General features: G+C 49.7%; 1 protein-coding gene across 1 annotated transcript; it reads left to right on the forward strand.

Moving 5' to 3' along the window:
- The first annotated feature begins 1,598 nt into the window (after nt 1–1,598).
- On the forward strand, nt 1,599–19,494 carry LOC123346802 (zinc finger protein 345-like). The gene is made up of 3 exons (XM_044984260.1): nt 1,599–1,759; nt 2,438–3,448; nt 15,756–19,494. Exons 2-3 carry the CDS (start codon nt 2,504–2,506, stop codon nt 16,800–16,802), a joined length of 1,992 nt encoding a protein of 663 aa, XP_044840195.1. The 5' UTR covers nt 1,599–1,759; nt 2,438–2,503; the 3' UTR covers nt 16,803–19,494.
- The last annotated feature ends 3,186 nt before the right edge of the window (nt 19,495–22,680 follow it).

The raw sequence follows: 22,680 nt of genomic DNA on the forward strand, positions 1-22,680 counted from the left end.
CATCTTTATTAACGATCTGGATGATGGGATGTTCAGCAAGTTCACAGATGACACTAAGCTCGGGGGAGAGGTAGATAAACTGTAGGGTAGGGATAGGGTCCAGAGTGACCTAGACAAATTGGAGGATTGGGCCAAAAGAAATCTGATGAGGTTCAACAAGGACAAGTGCAAAGTCCTGCACTTGGGAAGGAAGAATCCCAAGCTGGGGACTGACTGGCTAAGCAGCAGTTCTGCAGAAAAGGACCTGGGGATTACAGTGGAGGAGAAGCTGAATATGAGTCAGCAGTGTGCCCTTGTTGCCAAGAAGGCCAACAGCATATTGGGCTGTATTAGAAGGAGCATTGCCAGCAGATGGAGGGAACTGATTATTTCCCTCTATTCAGCACTGGTGAGGCCATACCTGGAGTACTGTGTCCATTTTGGTCCGTCCCCCCCCCCCACTACAGAAGGGATGTGGACAAATTGGAGAAAGTCCAGCGGAGGGCAACAAAAATGATCAGGGGGGTGGGGCACATGATTTACAAGGGGAACCTGAGGGAACTGGGATTATTTAGTCTGCAGAAGAGAAGAGTGAGGGGGGATTTGATAGCAGCCTTCAACTACCTGAAGGGGAGTTCCAAAGAGGATGGAGTTCAGCTGTTCTCAGTGGTGGCAGGTGATAGAACAAGCAGCAATGGTTTCAAGTTGCAGTGGGGGAGGTCTAGTTGGATATTAGGAAACACTGTTTCACTAGAAGGGTGGTGAAGCACTGGAATGGGTTACTTAGGGAGGTAGTGGAATCTCCATTCTTAGAGGTTTTTAAGGCCCAGCTTGACAAAGCCCTGGTTGGGATGATTTAGTTGGGGTTGGTCCTGCTTTGAGCAGGGGATTGGACTAGATGACCTCCTGAGATCCCTTCCAATCCTAATACCATGATTCTATGATCGTAGTCCAGGTCTCTGAGTCTGGTCATGCCAGCAGGGGCAGGCCCATGCCGTTCTCGGAGGTACCAGAATGTCCAGTACTCCAGGTATGCATGAGTGACTACCCTAACATGAACCAGTGCATCTCGCCCCACCACACACACCTAGCATGGAGAGCAGGTGGGAGGGACCCCACCTGCCTCCCATCCCAGACCATCAGGCCAGAGTTCTTGGCCCAATTGATTTGGATGGAAGACACCGGAAAAGAGATGGCTTGGCATGGCATGCACTACCCGTGATGAACACAAGGGGTGGGGACAGGAAGGAGGAGAGTCCAGGAACTCCAGTCAGGAATTTTCTGAGGCATCCTTGAAATAAAGGCCCCAGGGGCTCTCAGAATCCCTGGCTGGCAGCAGGAGCAGGTTTCTCTGCGGCTGTCTCTGTCTCTGGTCCATTACCTCTGGAGTTTTCTCTGTGCTCAGGTCCTCAGGATAGAGAGAAGGATTCTGGCCGCATGCCCCCGGGACTCATTTCTGTGCCGGTGGGGAGCGCGCGCAGGGAAAGGGTTTCCATTAAATGTTGTCGCTAGAGGGCCCTGGTTGTTGCTAAGGGAGGGAGGCGGCTGCTTTCTGCCTGTCTGCTCAGCACATCGGGGGTTGAGCTTCCTGGGTCAGACTCTGCCGCTGCCTCCATTGTGAGCCGGGAGCCCGGGCTGAGCCGCTGCTGCTCCCCAGCGGGGTGTGTGCGGGGAGAGCCCTTCCCTAGCGCCCCTCTGTGCCCAGCCGGGGGGACTCTTTCTGGGGGCTGGAACCAGCCCCGGGCTCTGCCGACACCAGCTCCTGAACCGCAAACTTCAGGTGAGGGGAGAGACCCGGGGGAAGGGCCGGGGCCGGGCAGGAAAGTGACTCTGCACCAACGGCCCCAGCTCTGCTCCCGGGGGGCGGGGGGCTGCGAGTCCCAGAGCTGCTGCCCTCCCTGACCCCCCCCCCCCCGGGCTCTGCCCCCCTGAGCGCCTGCAGGCGCGGAGCCAGCTCCGGGAGAGCGAACGGCCCGAGTCTCCCAACCCGAGGAGAGGGGGCAGGAGGGAGACGGGGAGAGACTGGCAGGGGCAGCAGGAGCGATCAGTGGGGAGGGAGATTCCCGGCTCCCAGCCCTGCCCATCACATTCCCTGCAGCACCCCGGGGCATATTGACTTTCCTGGGACAAGGTGGGGAGCAAAGAGAGGAAAAGCCAGTTCCTGCTTCTGCCGATTCCCGCGCTGTGCGAGAATGTGCTGCCCTGGGGACATGGTCAGAGGGATCCCCCAAAGCGGATCCTTGGATTATGCTCTTTTCTAGTGTTTGGGTCAGAGAATCTATTACTGGGGTGTTAAAAATGTCTTGCTGCGTTTAGTCATGGTGCTAGGTGATGGCTTTGCACCGTAACAAAGGGACTAAGAATTTAATATTCTCTGAGTGGGTATTTCTGATGGATGCCCCCTAAATACTAATACATTATTAAGGAAATTAATAGAAGAGTTGTTTTGATTTTGCAGCTCACAATGGGATACAACTGAGTGTAAGGAGCTGAATCATTATCCAGGGAAGCAAATACACTGAAGATGTCACCCAGAAAATCCAAGAGGACTCTGAGTCAGAGCCCTGAGCAGGACAAACCCTGTGAGAGCCAGTGCAAGCCAGAGGAGCCAGAGGCCATGGAGAAGAGACCAGTGAAACTCATCCAAGGAATTAAGAAGCGAAAGGATTTTGTGGTGCACCAGGGAACCCAGACGGAGGAGAGCCCCAATATCTGCATTGAGTGTGGGAAAAGCTTTACCCAGAACTCCAGCCTCATCAACCATCGTAGAACCCACACGGATGAGAAGCCCTACAAATGCCCTGACTGTGGGAAATGTTTCGGCGTCAGCTCCAGCCTCAGCCGGCACCAACGCATTCACACGGGCGAGAAGCCCTACGCCTGCCCTGACTGCGGGAAGAGCTTCAGTGACAAGTCCAACCTAACCCAGCACCAGCGTGTCCACACGGGTGAGAAGCCCTACAAGTGTATTGACTGTGGGAAGAGCTTCAGCCGCAGCTCCCACAAGAAGAAGCACCTGCGGCACCTGATGGGCAAGAGGCCAGGCAAGTGCTCATCACCACAACCGCGTGAGGGTGCTGTGGGGAAGGCCAAGGCCAGGAGGAAGGTAGAGGTGCTGAACACGTGCACCGAGTGCTGGCAGAGCTTCAGCCAGAATGCTGATCTCATCAAGCACATGAGGATCCACACGGGCGAGAAGCCCTTCAAATGTACTGACTGTGGGAAGAGCTTCAGCGTCAGCTCCAACCTCTTCCGGCACCAGCGCATCCACACCGGGGAGAAACCCTACACATGCTCTGATTGTGGGAAAAGCTTCACTGACAAGTCCACCCTGACCCAACACCAGCGCATCCACACGGGCGAGAAACCCTACATCTGCACCTTCTGTGGGAAGGGCTTCAGCCACAGCTCCCACCACAAGAGACATGAGAAAATCCACAAGGGCGAGAACCCTCTACTGAACTTCCCCACCCAGACATTCTGAACAGCTGGACATTTGAGGATCATGCAGGGATCAGTGTGGGTTCCGCTGTGGGGAGCTGTCTGCATGGTGGATATTTATCTTCTGGAGATTAGGAATGGCCACAGAAATTGCATAGCTGTTCAGAACAGAAGGGACCATTAGATCATCTAGTCTGACTTCCTGCTCATCACATGCCTGAGAATCTCACCCAGTAACTCCTGCGTCCAGCCCAGTAACTTGTGGTTGACTGAGAAAGTATGTCTTAGAAAGAGGAATCCAAACTCGGTTTAAATGCTCCAGGTTATGGAGAATCCACCACAGCCTTTGGGATCTGTTCCCAGGGTTCACTACAATCCCGTAAAATTTTACCTCTTATTTTCAGTTTGAACACTGTTGACTTCAGCTCCCAGCTACTGGAACTTTGCTAAAGTAAAGAGCCCTCTGGTATCAGCAATATGATCCTCATGTAGATACCTACAGACCTTGATTAGATCCCCCCTTAATCTACCCTTCAATAGCTAGAGTTCTGTAAGTTTCCTTTCACTGTAAGGCATGTTACAAATCATTCTGTGTAGCCCTTCTCTGAATCCTCTCCAGTTTTGCAACAGCCTTTTTAAAGTGTGAACACCAGAACTAGACACAGCACTCCAGAATGGTCTCTTGTCCATAGGATCAGAGCAATTGTCCTTCTACTGCCATCACCTGTCTCCAAAAGTGGCTATTACCACTTCCCTCAAAGGAAGGTGTGAAACTCCCCTAATGAAAAGTTTTCCAGTAGCCTACTCATGGGGGAAAGCTGCTGCATCTATCCAGGAATGGGTGGCTGGCTGGCTTCTGCTCTTTACATAAGCACCCCTTTTAAATGTTCCTCCTAGCCATTGTAACTAGGGATGGTATTTCTGTCCTTCACATCAATGTCTAATGTCAATGCGACTATTTGCCTCCATACACCTTGTGGCAGAGATTTCCACAGGTTATTTATGCATTGTGTAGAATAGCATGTCTATCAATTTTATATTTTATGTCTCTCAGTTCATTGACTATGCCCTTTTTCTTGTATGGAGAGAGGGCAAATAGCATCTTCTCTATCCCATTTATTGTTTTATTTGTCTTCTCATTAATCTCTTCTCTGACACAGTTCCAATCTTTTCAGTCTCATCATACAAAAGTCTCTTGCAGGCCTGTAATTATTCTTGTCACCCATCTCTGAATACCTTCCGTTTCTCCTATGTCCTCTCTGAGATGGGGTGACCGGAACTATACACACCATTGATTTATATAGTGGCATTAGAATATTCTCAGTATTATTTTCTGTCCAGCTGTTTATATGTCTTGTTTGTGTGTGTTTCATTGTTAGCCACTGCTGCACATCATGCAGAGCTTTTCATTCAGTTGTCCACCAAGACTCGTAGGCCTTTTCCCTGAGATGTTACTAGCATTGTGTATGAGTAGTTCATCTTGTTCCTTTTCATTGGCCATGTAGTGCCATTAATTTTTAAGCAGCACTCCCTAATCAAGTGAATAGAGAGTTATAAAAAATATCTTGTATCTATCTATAGTAGGGTTTTGATAGCACCCATCACAGTAGTATCTAAGCACTTCCTCGATAAAATGAATCTTCATTAAAAAATATGAAGGCATACTGTTGTCCAGTGCATTACCTCACACTTATCTGCACTGAATTCCCTCTGCCATCATATTGCCTCAGCTTTGCTAGATCCCTCTGCACTCAGCCTCCTTTATATGTGACTAAACTAAAATAATTTTGTCATCTGCAAATGTTGTCACTTCACTGCTCACCCTGTTCCTTCAGTAATAAATATATTAAACACAAGTTCTAAGTCAGAACCACAGGACACCCTACCTATCATCTTCATTGACTCTAACGTGCATCTCCTCTTTGCAGTGTCAGCATCTCTCTTGTTCCTTATTCTGACACACTACTCCTCTTCAGAGTCCCCTTCCTCCCTATCCTTTGTCCCGAGTCAAGTGGTGAGGTCTAGGTGATAATCAGCATTGTCAGTTTATTATTTGCATTACAATCCAGGCTGGAGTCCCTAACTGAGATCAGGGCCCCACTGTGCAGGAGCTGCACATACACATGTTGAGAGACAGTGCTTGCCCCCAAAGAGCTCACAGGCTAAATGGATAAGACAGACAAATGGGGAGGGGGACAGAGGGCAGGTCTACACTTAAAATGCTGCAGCGGCATAGTTGCACTGTAGCAGTTTCAGTGAAGACACTACTATGCCGACGGGAGAGCTTCTTCCCTTGGCATATTTAATCCACCTCCACAAGATTTTTCACACCCCTGAGCGACGTAGTTATACTGATGTAAGTTTATAGTGTAGACCTGGCCAGAGACCCAAAGAGGGGTAAGGGACTTGCCCAAGGTCACCAAGCTGGCCAGTGGCAGGACTGGGAATAGAACGCTTTTGCTCTCTTGGGTTGTCCAGAGTGAAATTACCCAAAGAGTCTCATCCTTACTTAATCTTACTCCTATCATCTCCTTAAAAACAAACCAGATATATTCAAAATAGAGAAACTATTCTAGTAAACCCAAAGAAATGAATTGCATGACATATCTAGATTTAAACTGCTTGTAAACTACACTAGATGATGTACTCTCAGCTTAGTTACAGAAGACTAAAAGGAAAATATGTTAAATTTCTAGACATCGGTGATCGTTTTCTCTACACAGGAAAGTTTTACCAGTTATAAAAGTTTTACTATTATATCAGTTAAACTCCCGTGTGGACAGTTTTATTACAGTTTAGGAGTGACTTTTTTCAGCTTATTTTAAACCCTGTCCCAAGCAACATAAGCTAAACCAGAAAAAAGCTGCTTTAACTGGAGTAGCTGTCCACATGGTGAGATATATATGCTGGTTTAAATTCACACTTAGCCTATACCAAAAAAATCTTTCCTGTGTAGAGGAGGCCTGACATTCTGTTTGTCAGAGCCCAGCTATCTGCCATCCATCTCCTTTAACCTCCAGGGCCTTTCCCTGCTGTGATCTGTATTTCAAGAGCCTTGTCAATGTTTCAGTTCTTTTGATATGCCTGGGTTAGTGATCCTCATCCACTGACACCCCTCACAACAGTTCTTGCTGTTTGTTTGCATGACAGACATCTCCCCTCCCCAGCCTCATCATTCTTTGTGGGCAGATCCACAAGAAGTGTTTGTTACACATTTATCAGGGATGCTAATTAACCTTCCAAATGGTTAACTTGGGTCAGATCCATTAAACATCTCGCTGTCTGCATGTACAAATGCATCTGATAGACCTTCATAATATAACTCTGCTCCATATTATATGTTATTGGTATCAGATCAGCGCCTAGAGACCCCAACCAAGATTAGGCCCCTTTGTTCTGGGCACTGACACATAGTGAGAGACAGGCCCTGCCCCAAAGAACAGACTGGATCAGATCATGGTCCAACAGTAGCCAGCCCAGATGCTTCAGAGGAAAGTGAAGAAGCTCTGCAGTGAGCAGTTACAGGCTTATCTGTCTCCAGGAAAAGTTTTCTCTTAACCCTGAATCATTAAGTTCCGAAGCCTGACGCTCCCTATATCCTCTCCAAAACCTGTCTGGAGATGTTTAGTATTTACTCTGGATATTCTTGTCTGTATATAGAGCTTATTATCCAAATAGACACAGGGGAAACGACTTGTCCAAGGTCACAGAGCTGGTCAGCAGCAGACCCTTCATTTGATGGCTCCTAGGCCAGTGCTCCATTCGTCAGACCACGCTGCTTCCCACGCATCACTCAGCAGCTCCTTCCCACTGTCAGCCTACTGCCAATCGTCTGTGTTGGAAAACTGACCACTGAGCTCTGCCCTTTGGGTCCTGTCCTTTCCCAGTATCCAATCCATGACAACACTTCACCACTCACCCCACAACGTCTTGGTTCCCTTCATGGCTTCTTGGAGGAGCTTTGCCAACGGCTTTCTTGAAGTCGGAATAAAAGATGTCACCTGGATCTTCTTCATCCACTGTTCTGCTGAGGTGCTCTAGAGAATCCCAGTAGGTTCCTTTGGTCAGATCCCCTCATATCGTCCTCATCTAGGTTCGGATTGTTTTATTGCCTGTTTCAATCCATGTAGCCGGTATGGAAGCTGGTCTGTAATCTCTGCCTCTTCCCTACCATCTTTTTTAATACAACACCCTTCAGCCCCTCCTTTATAGTAGGTAACTTGAATGGTTTTAAATTATATTTAAATATTTTGGCTAAGCTGCATCCTTCAGGAGTTTGGGAGGCAGCGCTAGTGTAGTGTAAAAGATGTTTGTTCCAGAACCTCCTCTTTTGACACCTCAGTCTCTGACAGTGCCTTATCTTTGCTACCTGCACAGAGAGCCTGGGGTAGGTTTCTCCACAACACGCTCTGGGATAGAGCCTGAGGCAAAGAAACCCCATAGCTTCCTGGTAATGTCCTTGCCCTCTGAGAGAGTTTGTTTCACCCAGGTGATGGAAGTGTGGCATGTGGAACTCTGGCCTTTGGTCCAGACAGCTGGCTGCTCCCATGCCTGTCTCTTCCTCTGGCCTGCCAGCTGCTACGCCTGGTGTGTTTGGTGCTTCATGGCAAGCCTGACAGCCTTGGAAAGTAGCTGGGAATGAGGAGGAGCCAGGCTAGCTGCCCCTGTACATAGAGGGAGAGGAAATGAGAGTGGTGTCAGGCAATGGGAGAAGAGGTCAGGCCTGGGTAATAGGGAACAGGATAGGAAATAAGACACAAGACAATCTGTTAAGAGGGGTGGAAAGATTTGAGGGGCTGAGGTCTAATGGGCCCACTGACTTGCACAGCCTTCCTACTTCTGGGGTTAGTGAAGAATTTCTGGTTATGTGTCTTTATGTCTTTGACTCCCCAGATTGCCTCTTCTCTCTCCTAATTCCCTCCTCACTGTTTATGTTCCTTTCTGTTGGCTGCCCATGGGCTGATTTTACAATGATTCCTGCTGAGCGCAAATAAACTCTTCTACTTTGGCATTTAACCACACTGGGCTATTCTCTTTTCAGCTTCCTTATTTCTTCAGGAGAGGGCAATTTGGAAATGGGACACGGGGACTTCCCCCTCTAAGGGACAGTGGCTCCAATCCAGTCCCAGGATGGGGGAACAGGCAGGCCCTGGGCAGGGAAATGGGACACAGGGACTTCTCACTCTAAGGGGCACTGGCTCCAATTGAGTCCCAGGGTGGAGGAACTGGCTGACCCTGGGCCGGGGAATGGGACATGGGCCCTTTCCCCTCTAGGGGAATTGGCTCCAACCTGGCTCCAGGGTGTTGGCAATTATCTGAAGAAAATTTAAATTATGGTGACTCACAATATCACATATTTGTCTTTTTAAACCTAATTGTCTAAGGATAACTAAGAACAAACTCACAGAGCGCTACCTGCTTTCAGATTGCTCACCACCTCCCCATTGTTCTCAGTGGAACAGAAGCCACTGGCTACCCTCAGTCAAGATGGTTGCCACTTCCTCAGCCCTTGCAGGGTTTATGGATGTTTAGCTAATAAAGAGGGCCAGTGCCTCCCATTGTTCCCAGTGGGGTGGAAGCTGGCCACCAGCAGGAAAAGTGGCTGTCCACTATATAAAAGTGGCTGTCCACTAAGGGGGGACATGATAGAGGTATATAAAATCATGAGTGATGTTGAGAAAGTAGATAAGGAAAAGTTATTTATTTATTCCCATAATACAAGAACTAGGGGTCACCAAATGAAATTAATAGGCAGCAGGTTTAAAACAAATAAAAGGAAGTTCTTCTTCACGCAGCGCACAGTCAACTTGTGGAACTCCTTACCTGAGGAGGTTGTGAAGGCTAGGACTATAACAATGTTTAAAAGGGGACTGGATAAATTCATGGTGGCTAAGTCTATAAATGGCTATTAGCCAGGATGGGTAAGAATGGTGTCCCTAGCCTCTGTTCGTCAGAGGATGGAGATGGATGGCAGGAGAGAGATCACTTGATCATTGCCTGTTAGGTTCACTCCCTCAGGGGCACCTAGCATTGGCCACTGTCGGTAGACAGATACTGGGCTAGATGGACCTTTGGTCTGACCCGGTACGGCCTTTCTTATGTTCTTATGTTCTTATGTTCTTATAATTATGAGGCAGAGAGGGACTGAGGGAGCAGGGATGGAGATGGTGGGTGCAGGGGAAGGTGGAGACACAGGAGAACACTTGCGGGGCAAATGATTGTGGTGGACAGTAGGAGCTAGAGGGGCAGAGAGGGATGCTGTGGAGCTGCAGTTCCCAGAATTCGTTGGAGACCCTCTAAGCATCCCAGGTCTCTTGGCGTGGACCTGAAGCCCCAGTTCTTACCAGGAGGAATGTTGCCTGGCCACCCCATCATGATCATGGTTGGGAGCCAGGAGACTGTGAGCTCAAGTCTCAGCTCTTCCACACACTGGTATCAATGATGCTGTGTGCTTCCCAGCCCTTATTGCAGAGCAAGGTTTCCTACCTCTACCCCAAAAGGCAAACAAGCATCATTTCAGATGAGGCAGTTCCGACAGCACAAAGAAGAACCAAGTCCCTAATACCAGTAAGCAGAAATGTAGCCACTCCGCCCTTCAGAATGAATGTGCCGATTCTTTGTGCTTCATTGTAGCCACTGCTGGAACAGCTTGACCATACTCCCCTCCAAAAGCCAGGAAAAGAGCTCGGGAGTTCTGATTTTCGATCTCTTTCCCTGCTTTAACCACTAGACAACACTCCCCTTCCAGAGCTGTGAACAGAAACCACAAGTCCTGACAGGGCTGCCTGGGCCCCTGAATGACATCAAGGGACACCTTTTTCTGGGACTCTGTTTCTGATCTCTTCGCTCTGGAGGTTTCTGGGGACCTAACTAAGCAAGGGGAATGGGTAACATGATGGCCAATTAAGTTCTTTCTGACAATTGTGAAGTAATGCACATTGGAGGGACACATTCTAAACTCTTCTAAATCAGAATTCTGAATGAACTGCATCAGCCCAAGAAAGGGACCATTGTGGGCAGCTCTATGAAAAGCTTGGTTTAATGCACAACTGAGGCCAAAAAAGGTAACAAGATGTCAGCATGCATAAGGGATGGGATGGTGAACAATACAGAGAATATTATAATGCCTTTATATAAATCAATGGTGTGACCTCCTCTGAAGACCATGGGCAGTAGTGGGACCCCAGTTTTCACAGGTTACTGCAAAATCGGGGGGGGGGTCAGAGAAGGACAGGAAGAATGATTAAGGACCCAGAAGAATCTTCATATGAAAATGGACTGGGATTGTTACCTTAGAAAGGAGATGAGTAAAAGGGGGCAGGGTCAAAGTTTATAAAATAATAAATCATCTAGAGTGGGGAGATCAGGAGGTTCTGTTTTTCCGGTCTTATAACACAAGAACAAGGGACACACCACAAAAATTAAAAGGTGAGAAATTCAAAACCAATTAACAGGAAAAACTTGTTCACACGATATGTAATTAACCCAGGGAACTCATTGCCACAGGAAGTGGTTGAGAGCCACAAATTTAGCAAGATTCAAAAGGGATTGGACACTTCTGTGGACAGCAAGACTATCCAGAGGTCCCCCGACAACAAACATTTCTGAAGGGACACTGAACTCCCTAGTGTAGGGCGTGAACCGATCTCTAGCTATTAGAGCCCAGGATGAGACCAATACTGGAGAGGGGACAGGTTTTCACACATCTGCCTGCTACTGCAGGGCTCTTGCACATTTCTGGAGCATCTGGTTCTGCCAATGCAGGAGCCAGGACACGGGGCTCCACCTGGCGCTGGGGTCTGGTCCAGCGGGGCTGTGCCTGTGGGCTCTCTGGTCAGGAATGAGGGCGCAGGACTCTGGGTCGGTTCCCCTGCCCCCCGTTTCTGTCCCTGGGGGAGCGTAGGGAGCCGGTGCCCCTAGAGTTTGTCGCTAGAGGTCTCTGGTTATTGCGAGGCCGGGGGAGGTGGCTCTCTCTGTATTTCTCCGTTCAGGATATCAGGGTTGAGCTTCCTGGGTCAGAGGCTGCTGCTGCCTCCATTGTGAGTCCGGATTCCTTTCCAGGCTGAGCCGCTGCTGCTCCGCGGGGTGTGTGCGGGGAGAACCCTTTCTTAGCGCCCCTCTGTGCCCAGCCGGGGGGACTTTCTCCAGGGGCTGCAAACAGCCCCTGGGGCAGCCCCGGGCTCTGCCGACACCAGCCCCTGAGCCGAAGCCTGCAGGTTAGGGACGAGACCCGGGGGAAGGGCTGGAGCTGGGCAGGAAAGTGACTCTGCACCACCGGCCCCTCCTCGCCCCAGCTCTACTCCCGGGGGGCGGGGGTCTGCGAGTCCCAGAGCTGCTGCCCTCCCTGACACCCCCCCCCCGGCTCCCCCTCCCACCGCAGGATTGAAGTAGTGCCAGGCGTCCTGCTACCCCCTGCCTTGGGGTGAATTTCATCCGGAGGCATTGGAGCTGCTGAGCTAATTACCAGCCACATCACTGCAGGTCCAACACCGAATTGCGGCTCGGCTGTGTTGGTGCCTCTCTTGTGCCTGGTGTCCTCCCTCGCCGGCGCTCAGGCAGTGCTTCTGAAAGGCGAGTTCTCAGTCTGGGTTTTAACCCGAGCGCGTTTGGGAAAGATTTGTTTGACTGTGTAATTTGCAGTTTTGCCCTGCTGTACAGTTGGCAGGAAGGATGAGTTAAGACTCTGCAGGGCTCTCAGGTGGGCTGGGTCCAGCGCTGTCTGAGGTTCGCCGTACTACCGTGGATACCAGGGGCGGCTCTACAAATTTGGCCGCCTCAAGCAGTCATGCCCGGGAGGCGCCCCCGAGCAGCGGACCTCCCGCGGGCATGACTGCGGAGGGTCCGCTGGTCGCGTGGCTCGGCTGGACCTCCCGCAGCTGCGGGCGGTTCGCTGGTCCGGCGGCTCCGGTTGAGCTGCCGCAGGCATGCCTGCGGAAGGTCCAGCCGAGCCGCGGGACCAGCGAACCGTCCGCAGTCATGCCTGCGGGAGGGCCACTGGAGCCGCCGGCCGAGCGTCCCCTCCGCAATCATGCCTGCGGCAGGTCCGCTGCTCCCGGGGCTCCGGTGGACCTCCCGCAGGCATGACTGCGGCAGGTCCGCCGGCCCAGCCTGCCGCCCCCCCCCGGGAAAGGGCCGCCCCAGGCGGGTGCTTGCCCCGCTGAGCTCTGGAGCCGGCCCTGGTGGATACTTCACTTACACCAAGAGTTTTGGAAGTGACTAGTGATTTCTGAGTGCCCAGCTTGCGACCCCACAAAAGAGCCTGATTTTCAGCAAGTGGATGCTCAGCACTGTATGAAAATCAGGCCCCTTAAAGGGGTAGCAAGTTGGGCACCCAAAGTCATTCATCACCTTGGAAATTACTGGCCTTACGTTTCTCTGTGCCTCAGTTTGCCCATCTGTAAAATAGAGATGATAACATTTCCCTACCTCAGCGGGAGTGGGAGGCTACATTGGAGAGCTCACATTCTTTGCTGATAGATGCCATAGAGGTACTTGGATAATGAGGGTCAATGCAAAGGTAACTGTGCATTGTGCAGTTCATAACTGGTTACTTGCAGGGGTCATATAGTATCATCTCTTCTCTCCATTTGGATGATTCATGGATCTAACCAACACCATGTCAATTTCATCTCATAGCATTGGCCATAATATTCTGCTGGAATCTGGTGGGTGCTGTACATACTGTCCCTGCCTTGAAAAGCCTCCTCATCCAATCAAAAAATAGAAGCAACAACATGTGACTTGTGTGCTCTAAGAGGTAAGCATTTTTTAATTATTCTTTTTATCAAAGTAACCAAAATCGGCATGAGTTGCACCGACAGTACTTGCCATTCAGAACAATCCATTGGCCCAGAGCTACTCACTGAAGAACATTCATAATTAGCAAGAGTATATAAGGGATATCTATGCTCTTGCTTCAAGGCAAAAATCAACCTCTGTCTTAGTGAGACTGTATCTGTATGTGCAGGTTATGCTGTAATTGCCCATGACTGGATTCCTCACACCTTCCCCTGAACTATCTGGTACTCAACACTGACATGATCCTAGTCCGACGTGAGGTAGCTGGGAGATGGAGATACTGCTCCAGAGAGCCTACTAGTATGAACTAGTGCAGCACGAAGGGTGGGATACCAGGCTATATGGGCCCATTTTTCCGATCTACTGTGGCAGCTGCTGTCACCCTGTGCTCCTAATTCTGAAGAACAAGCAGGTTTGAGAATTTTTCTGCCCATCCAAGGACAATTTGTGAACATAAAAACTGGGAAAATGCACTGTTCTGTTCAGGTTCTGGACTGCGCCCATCAATGTGATATCCGAGCCCTGTGAAGTGAGAAATTGTGAATGACTTGCTCAGCTCAAACAGATGGGTTTAGTCCTGCCTCTGCCTAGTCCCCACGCTGTTGCGGGAGTGTGCTGTCCTGGGGACAGTGTCAGGGGAATCCCCCAAAGCAGCTTTTGATTCAGACTCCCTTATTCACGGGGGAAGGGGTGTTAAAAAAATCTTGGTAATTTTCTATCTTGTGCTGGATGCTGGGAAAACCCTAGGAAATGTTAAAACAAATTACTATAATTTTTTTTTACATTTCCAATTCCTCTCTCTCAGGTTCCTGTCCTCCAGTTCTGGGTAGAGGGGCTGGACTAGTGGAGGGCTGTGGACTGGGAATAGACTGTGTTCAGCTTATTGATGTTAAGGCAGAAGGGACCACTGTGTTCATCTAGTCCAGTGATCACCAACTGGTCTATCACGATCAACTGGTCGATCCTAAAGGATCTCCCAGGCAATCACAATCTCCAGTGGTGTAGTGGGGCTGCCGCTAAGGCAGGCTCCCTGGCCTGCCCCGACCGCCTGCCATAGCCCTGGGGGTGGGGGGGCAGGGATCTCCCTCCATGCGCTTCTCCTGCCTGCAAGCACCACCCCCGCAGCTCCCATTGGCTTGATTACCGGGGAGGGTCCCTGGCCTGCATGGTGCTCCCATTGGCTGAGAAAGGGGAGTTGTGGCCAATGGGAGCTGCAGGGGCGGTGCTTGCAGAGAGGGGCAGCGCGCAGAGCCACATGCGCCCCGCCCCCTGAGGGGCTGCAGGGGCTTATTGGGCCCTTGCGGGAGCGGTGTGGGGCCAGGGTAGGCAGGGAGCCTGCCTTAGTGGCAGCCACGCTGAATCGCCAACTGGGAGCCGCCAGAGGTAAGTGCTGCCCAGCAGGAGGTAAGTGCCCCCCAGCCCTGAGCCTGCTCCAGTAGCTAGCGCCCCATGTCCCCTCCTGCACCCCGAGCCCCAGCCCTGACCCCGTCCCAGAGCCTGCACTCCGTATCCCCTCCTGCACCCCAACACTCTGCCTCAGCCCAGAGCCCCCTCCTCCACCCAAACACCCTCCCAGAGCTTGTACCCCTCACCCCCTCCTGCCCCCCAACCTCCTGCCCCAGGCTCAGCACAGAGCTTCCTCCAACACTGCGAACCCCTCGGCCCCAGCCCAGAGCCCACACCCCATCCTGAACCCCAACCCCCTGCCCCAGCCCGGTGAAAGTGAGTGAGGGTCGGGGAGAGGGAGCAGCGGAGATGGGGGTGATGGAGTGAGCGGGGGGGGGCTTTGGGGAAGGGGCAGGTTAGATCCTGGGTTGCCCTTACATTCAAAAAGTGATCTTGGGCATAAAAATATTGGAGACCACTGATCTAGTCTGACCTCCTGCACCATGCAGGCCAGGGACCCTCCCTGGTAATCAAGCTCAGTTACTTGTGGTTGAACCACAGCAGGATTTTTGGGAAGTGACAGTTTCCAGCATGGACAACTTCCTGTGTGACCCTGGGCATCGGTGTCTCTGTTCCCATCTGTACAGTGGGGGCAGTGGCAGGGGCCTACCTCATGGGATTATGTGAGGGGAAATACATTAAAGAGTTCAGGTGCTGAGATACTGCAGTGATGAGGGCCATATAAATACCTAGCAAAACTGCCAGTGGCATGGGGCTGGTTTCTTTGCCTCTGTTTTCCCGCCCCCCCATTCTTTTGTCTTGTCTATTTAGATGAAGTTTTTGGGGGCAGGGACTGTCTCTCACTGTGTGTCTGTGGAGTGCCTGGCACAATGGGGCCCTGATCTCAGCGAAAATCTGTAGGCACTGCTGGGATATGAATTTATTTTTATTAATCAGGGGTTTATTATACAACCAACAGTGGGGCCCATCATGCTGGGTGCTGTACGAACACAAAGCAATAGACAGTCCCTTCCCTGAAGTAATGGCTAATGCCTGGGCTCTCTCTCTCTGTTCCAGCAGATGACAGCGCTGTGAGTGAGCACAAGGAGGTGAATATTTCTCCGCAGGCCCCAGGGGTCAAGTGCAAGTAGCAGCCTGAAATGTCACCCAAAAAGTCCAAGGGGAATGTGGCCAAGACCCTGGAGAAGAAGAAGCCCAAGAACAAGCGTAAGTCAGAGAAGCCAAAGCGCAGCCCCCCGGAGGAGGAGACCCTGGTCTACCAGCCGCTGCCCAAGGGTGACAGGCCCAACCTGTGCTCCGAGTGTGGGAAGAGTTTCCTGCACAGCTCGGATCTGGTGAACCACCAGCGCATCCACACGGGTGATAAGCCTTTCATCTGCACTGACTGCGGCAAGAGCTTCCGGCAGAGCTCCACACTCATCACCCACCAGCGCATCCACACCGGCGAGACCCCCTACGAGTGCAGCTACTGCGGGAAGAGCTTCCGCGTCAGCTCCAACTTTGTGCGGCACCAGCGCATCCACACGGGCGAGAAGCCCTACAAGTGCCCCATCTGTGGGAAGAGCTTCACAGACAAGTCAACCCTGACACAGCACCAGCGCACCCACACCGGCGAGAAGCCCTACAAATGCGCTGACTGTGGGAAGAGCTTCAGCCGCAGCTCCCACCGCAAGCGGCACCTGCGGAACCCACCCGCCAAAGGCCGGAGCAAGTGCTCCCACCGGAGCGGGGAGGCTGCCGTGGCCAAGGCCAAGGAGATCAAGGTAAAAAAGCGGACGCCAACCATCGAGATTCCCAACACATGCGCTGAGTGCTGGCAGAGCTTCAGCCAGAACTCGGACCTGGTCAAACACATGCGGATCCACACAGGAGAGAAACCCTTCAAATGCACTCACTGCGGGAAGCGCTTCAGCGTCAGCTCCAACCTGACCCGGCACCAGCGCATCCACACCGGGGAGAAACCCTACAAGTGCCCTGACTGCGGGAAGAGCTTCACTGACAAATCCACCCTGACCCAGCACCAGCGCATCCATACGGGCGAGAAGCCCTACATCTGCATCTACTGCGGGAAGAGCTTCAGCCGCAGCTCCCACCACAAGAGACACGAGAGAACCCACTCCGGCGAGAACCCTGACACCTTCCTGCCCTTGTGGCACTACCCCAGTCAGAACTTCTAGAGTCGCTGACCCCTCTGACAGGGCCTCCAGAGACAGGGGTGGGGTGGGGAGGGCTGTATGATTGGCTGGGTTATGGGGACAGGAGAGTGTCAGGAGGACAGCTGGCTCACAGGATAACTGATTGTTGAGGACTCTGGGGACATGGAAATTTAGTGGCTTAAGAAAGAGGTGTATGTGTGTATCTGTGATTGTGTGTGTTGTGTGTATCTGCTTCATGTGTGCTTTATAGAATCAGAACAATGTAGAGTTAGAAGGGATCTCAAGAGGCCATCTAGTATATCTCCCTGTGCTGAAGCCTAGACCATCCCTGACAGGTGTTTGTCTGACCTCTTCTTTAAAACCTCCAGTGACGGGAAATCCACAGTCTCTTAGTAACCTCTTCCAGTGCTGAACTAGCCTTATAGTTACAAAGTTTTTCCTAATATCTGACCTAAATCTCCATTGCTGCAAACAGCCTATTCTTATCCCACCAGCAGTGGGCATGGAGAACAATGGATGGCCTTCCTCTTTAAAACAGCCATTAAAATATTTGAAGACTTTTATCAGGTCCCCCCTTGGTCTACTGATCTCTGGGTTAAACATGCCAGTTCTTGCAACCTATCTTCACAGGCCAAGTTTCTAAGCCTCTTACCACTTGTTGCTCTCCTCTCAACTCTCTCCAATCTGATCCCCTCTTTTTCAAAGTGTGGTACCCCAAACTGGACACAGTATTCCAGCTGAGGCCTCACCAGTGCTGAATAGAGCAGGACAAACACCCCGTGTCTTTCGTATGATGCTCCTGTTAATACGTCCCAGAGTGAAATTTCCCTTTTTTTCAACTGCGTCTTATTCAATTTGTGATCCAGCATGAGCCCCAGACCCTTTCTTGCTGTATGGTTGCCTAGACAGTTATTCCTCATTTTGTCTTTGTGCATTTTATTTTTTTATTTCCTAAGTGTAGTTCTTGAATTTCATCTTATTGATTTTGGACCAATTCTCTAATTTGTCAAGGTCATTATGAAGTCTAATCCTGTCCTCCGTAGTGCTTGCAACCCCTCCCAGCTTGGTGTCATCCAGAGATTTTAGATTTTATAAGTCATCATACAAGTCATTAACAGAAACATTGAATAGTACTGGACTGAGGACAGACCTGTGGGACCCCGCTGCATACATATTCCTAGTCTGATATCAGATCATTGATAACTACTCTTTGAATACGGACTTTTAACCAGTTGTGCACTCACTTTGTAGTAATTTCATCTAGACCCCATTTTCCTAGTTTGCTTATGAGAATGTCATGTGGCAATGTGTCAAAAGCTTTGCTAGTCAAGATTTATTATGTCTACTTCCTCCCCCAGCCACTAGGCCAGTAACCCAATCAAAAAGGGAAATTAGGTTGTTGTTGACAAATCCATGCTGGCTGTCACTTATAATCCTATTAGCCTTTAGGTGCTTACAAATTGTTTGTTTAATTATTTGTTCCATATCTTTCTGGATTTTGAAGTTAGACTGATTAGTCTGTAATTTCCTTCCCCCCTTTTTAAAGATAAGTGCTATGTTCACCCTTCTCCAGTCCTCTGGGATCTCACCCATCCTCCATGAGTTCTCAAAGATAATTCTAAGGGTTCAGAGATTGCTTCAGCTTGTTCCTTAAATTACTTCAGCTATTTCCTTAAGTACCTTAGGGTGATTTTCACCAGGCCTTTGCAACTTGAATACTTCATCTATCTTATCTAAATATTCTTTAACCCATTTTCCCTATTCTGGCTTGTCTTCCTTCCCCCTTGTTAACGTTAACAGTGTTAATCACCTGGTCACAGTCCACCATTTTAGTGAAGATTGACACAAAAATGGCCTTAAACACTTCAGCCTTCTATGTGTCATCCATTATTGCTCTTTTTTCCCCATTGAATACTGGACCTGCACTTTCTACCTTCTTACTCTTCTAATGTATTTACAGACCCTCATCTTATTGCCCTTTATGTCTCTTGCTAGGTGTAACTCATTTTATGTCTTAGCCTTTCTGATTTTGTCCCTACATGCTTGTGCTATTCTTTTGTACTAATCCATAGCAATTTGTCCTTGTTTCTACTTTTTGTACCATTCCTTTTTGATTTTCAGGTTATTAAAGAACTCCTGATGCAGCTATATTGGTATGTTACTATTCTACCTAGAGGTTGCTGTTGAGTCTTTAATATTTTCTCTTTTAGAAACTGCCTCTATAACTCCTTTTTCCCTTAGATTTCCTTCCAATTCCTATCAATTCTCTGAGTTATTGAAATTTGCTTTTTTAAAGTGCATTGTCTGTATTCTGTTGCTCTCACTCCTTCCTGCCTTTAGAATCACAAAATCTGTCATGCTCACTTTCACACAAGTTGCTGAACTTCAGATTCTAACCAGTTCCTCTCTGAACATAAAGACATAAGAATGGCCATATCAGGTCAGGCCAGTTGTCCATCTAGCCCAGTATTTTGTCTTCTGACAGTGGCCTGTGCCAGATGCTTCAGAGGGAATGAACAGAACAGAGCAGTTTTCGAGGGATCCACCCCCTGTCACCTAGCCACAGCATCTAGCAGTTAGGTTTCTGGGGTTTCTGTCCCTGCCCATCTTGGTTAATAGTCATTGATGGACCTATCCTCCAGGAACTTATCTAGTTCTTTATTGAACCCAGTTATAGTTTTGGCCTTCTCAACATAGTCTGGCAAAGAGTTCTACATGCTCACTGTGTGTTGTGTGAAGAATTACTTCCTTATGTTTGTTTTCAACCCCTTGCCTATTAATTTCATTGGGTGACCTCTGGTTCTTGTGTTATGTGAAGACGTAAATAACACTTCCTGATTCATTTTTGTCCGCACCAGTCATCATTTTATTTACATCTATCACATCTCCCCTCAGTCGTCTCTTTTCCAAGTTGCACTCTCCCAGTCTTTTTAATCTCTCCTCGAATGGAAGCTGTTCCATTCCCCTAATAATTTTTATTGCCCTTCTCTGTACTTTTTTCAATTCTAATATATCTTTTTTGAGATGGGGTGATCTGAACTGCACAGGGTATTGAAGGTGTGGGCGTACCATGGATTTATATAAAGGCATTATGATATTTTCTGTCTTATTATCTATCCCTTTCCTGATGGTTCCTAACATTCTGTTAGCTTTTAAAGCTCCTTCCCATTGCCTGAGCTATGTACAGAGGTTTTGGTCTCTGTGAGACTCAGACCTTTTGTTTTAACGCATCATTGGCCTGTATGATATGAGTTCAGCCCTGTCTCCAGCAGCTCAGGTATCTACATCAAAAAAACACTCCCAGGATCAAGATCAGGACTAGCTGGGCCCCTGGGGACAGTGTCATCTGGGAGGTGAAGGCTTTTATGGGGCAGAAACTGAACTTCTGTCCTTTCCCTGGAACCGATTCCTGCAGACCAGGAGAGAAGAGAGAGAATGAGTGGTTGGGTGTGTGAGCGCAAGTATGTGTGTACATGCATGCGTGTGAGTGTGAGTGGTTGTGTGCCTGCTTGTGAGTGTGCAGGTATGTGCATGTATGTGTGGATGTGAGAGAGAGAGAGAGAGAGAGTGTAGGGGTGTATGTGTGTGCGCACACAGTTTGGACTGCACTGCCAGTGCTGTGCATCACACAGAGCTGCTGAGCCTGGCTCCTCTCCCCAGCACTGATCCCCATCTCTCTCTCGTGCAGTTTGTTGAATCCGACATGGATCCGGCAGATCCCCCTGGGCTGATACATTTAGAAAAGGGGGGTTGTCGCTCCTTTCCTGTGTAAATAGCCCCTCCCCCCAGTTATTAATGTCACTGTCTCTCTGCGCTGGCCCGCGCAGCTGTGGTTGTGAGAGAACCCCCCCCAGGTCATCCATGACACATGGGACCGAGCTGCACCCACAGAGGACACGGATTGTCATTAACAAAACCTTTGAACCAAACATCAGCCCCAGCTCCAGTTTGTCTTGGTGTCAGAGCTGAGCTGATGAGAGGCCAGAGCTGGGGGCTGGAGATTCCCCGATTCTGCAGCTGGGGTGGATTACATTCCCTTCAGTCCATCCCTTGTTACCCTGCTCCCCATATCACAAGCAGCCCATTCATTGATATCTCTGCCCCAGAACAGCGAGCTGGGTGCTGCCGTGGTTCTGCTCCCCTGGCTCTGACTACCTAGGTCTCAGTCTCCAGAGTTTGTTCCTCCCCCGAAACTTGGGTCAGTTCAGGGGACTCACAGCTGCACCAGCAGAATCCTGGAGCCCAGAGTGTGTGTGGGAGGCTGCTCAGAGGTGGAGCAACCTCTCCCAGGGAGGCTGGGTGCATGGACCCTCACGGCTGGGCTGCAGCATGTCTCCTCCCTGGCAGTGTCTCCAGAGCAGAGAGACAAAGACAAATCAAGGCTTCCCCAACATCATGCAGCTTTAGAAGCCTGGGCATGTCCTAGCCAGACTCTGGCCCTGGCTTTTGACTGGGCATTTGTAGCCCCTTCGGGAGCATTTGCTTTTCTTTATAAGAAACCTGCAGCAATGCAAGATGAGTGGTGTCAGCTGCCTGCTCAGACAGTACCTGTGATGGTCCCTCTGTGGGCTTGCCCAGCACATCTCTATTGGCCTAGGCTAAGAGCAGCTACAGCTGAGCTCCTTTTGACCTAAGCAGATCCACTGACACACGGCAGGGCCAGTCTGAGGAGGGCAGAGCTGCAGGGAGTCCATTTGCTGAGACCATGTGGCACCTAGAGCCTCAGCATGCAGGAAGGGGCACTGTGCATCTGGAGCTCACTGGACTGCAGAATGACCCTGGTGAGCAGCACTCATGGAAGGATTGGCACTATCAGCTTCTGTCCCCTGAAAACGCCTGCAGCATTTCCAGCTGGATACAGGGTTCTCCTCTGTGTCCTGTCCAAAGTGATGAGCTTCGTGGCTGTGCAGCGTTCAGCAGAACTGCTGGCCAGCGGTGCGGGAAGGAGGCTGATACTTCACAGGACTGGCTGAAAGCAGTGTTCCACAGAGTTAGCTGTTTTCTCTGTGAGTGACTTCTCTGCCACTGGGTGACAATTTCTAAGAAAATGTTTATTATTTGAAATGGTTTGAGTAGTTTTTATGAACATATTTGAAATTGGGATTGTTTGCAAAATGTAGAAGTTTTCCATCAGTTATGCAGTAGTTGTGATTTTCTGCTTTGAGCTGTGCCATTTGTCTGTCTGGATCATCTATCTATCGATGGCCCCTGCCACCATATTGTATGAGTACCTCCACAGTGTTTCAATATAGAGTAAGGAATATCACATGGTACAGATTCTGTTCCCTGATTGGCAGACTGACCTGACCTTTATAAACTGCTTCCATCCACAATTCATTTTCTTTCACTGCAAAACAAATTTTGTTCGTTCCTCGAACAAATCTCAGCTAAAGGCTTCTGGCCATGAACACTGGTTTGGGCAAAGCTCTATTTGGAGAACTGTTCACAAATAACAGGGCATGAACAAAACAATTTGAAATCTGGTCTTCAGTTCAAGGAACTGTTCGCCTGGTTTTTACTCTACTCAGTCTGCTTTAGTCCAATTAAAGATGCTGTTCATTATTTTGGGTCAAAACAAAATACACAGGTGACGTACAGTTGACTGTACTGGAAAGGCACAAGTGTCTAATGAAACTTGGCCTATATTGCAACAAAACTCCAGCTTGTGGAGGCTGCAAGAGCTACTGAGCTGAAGATATCAGAACAGGAATTATCAGACTGGCTCTGACACATGGTCCCTCCAGCTCAATCTCCCATCTTCAACAGCTGCCAGAACTAGACACTTAACAGGAAGGTGCCAGAAACTGTGCAGTGGGCAATTATTGAGTGGCCTTCCCATAGGACAGCTTTTCTCTGGGAGCCAGCAGAGTTCACATCACTGTCTGCAGAAGCATCTTTT

The sequence above is a fragment of the Mauremys mutica genome, chromosome 12 (assembly GCF_020497125.1).
Source record: "Mauremys mutica isolate MM-2020 ecotype Southern chromosome 12, ASM2049712v1, whole genome shotgun sequence".
Lineage (NCBI taxonomy): Eukaryota > Metazoa > Chordata > Testudines > Geoemydidae > Mauremys > Mauremys mutica.

Bases quoted from the DNA above. Each gene is read 5' to 3' on its own strand.
- LOC123346802 (XM_044984260.1), top strand. From the start codon at position 2,504: ATGTCACCCAGAAAATCCAAGAGGACTCTGAGTCAGAGCCCTGAGCAG. The intron at 3,449-15,755 runs ACCCAGACATTC...AAGTGCAAGTAG, and splicing joins ACCCTCTACTGAACTTCCCC to CAGCCTGAAATGTCACCCAA.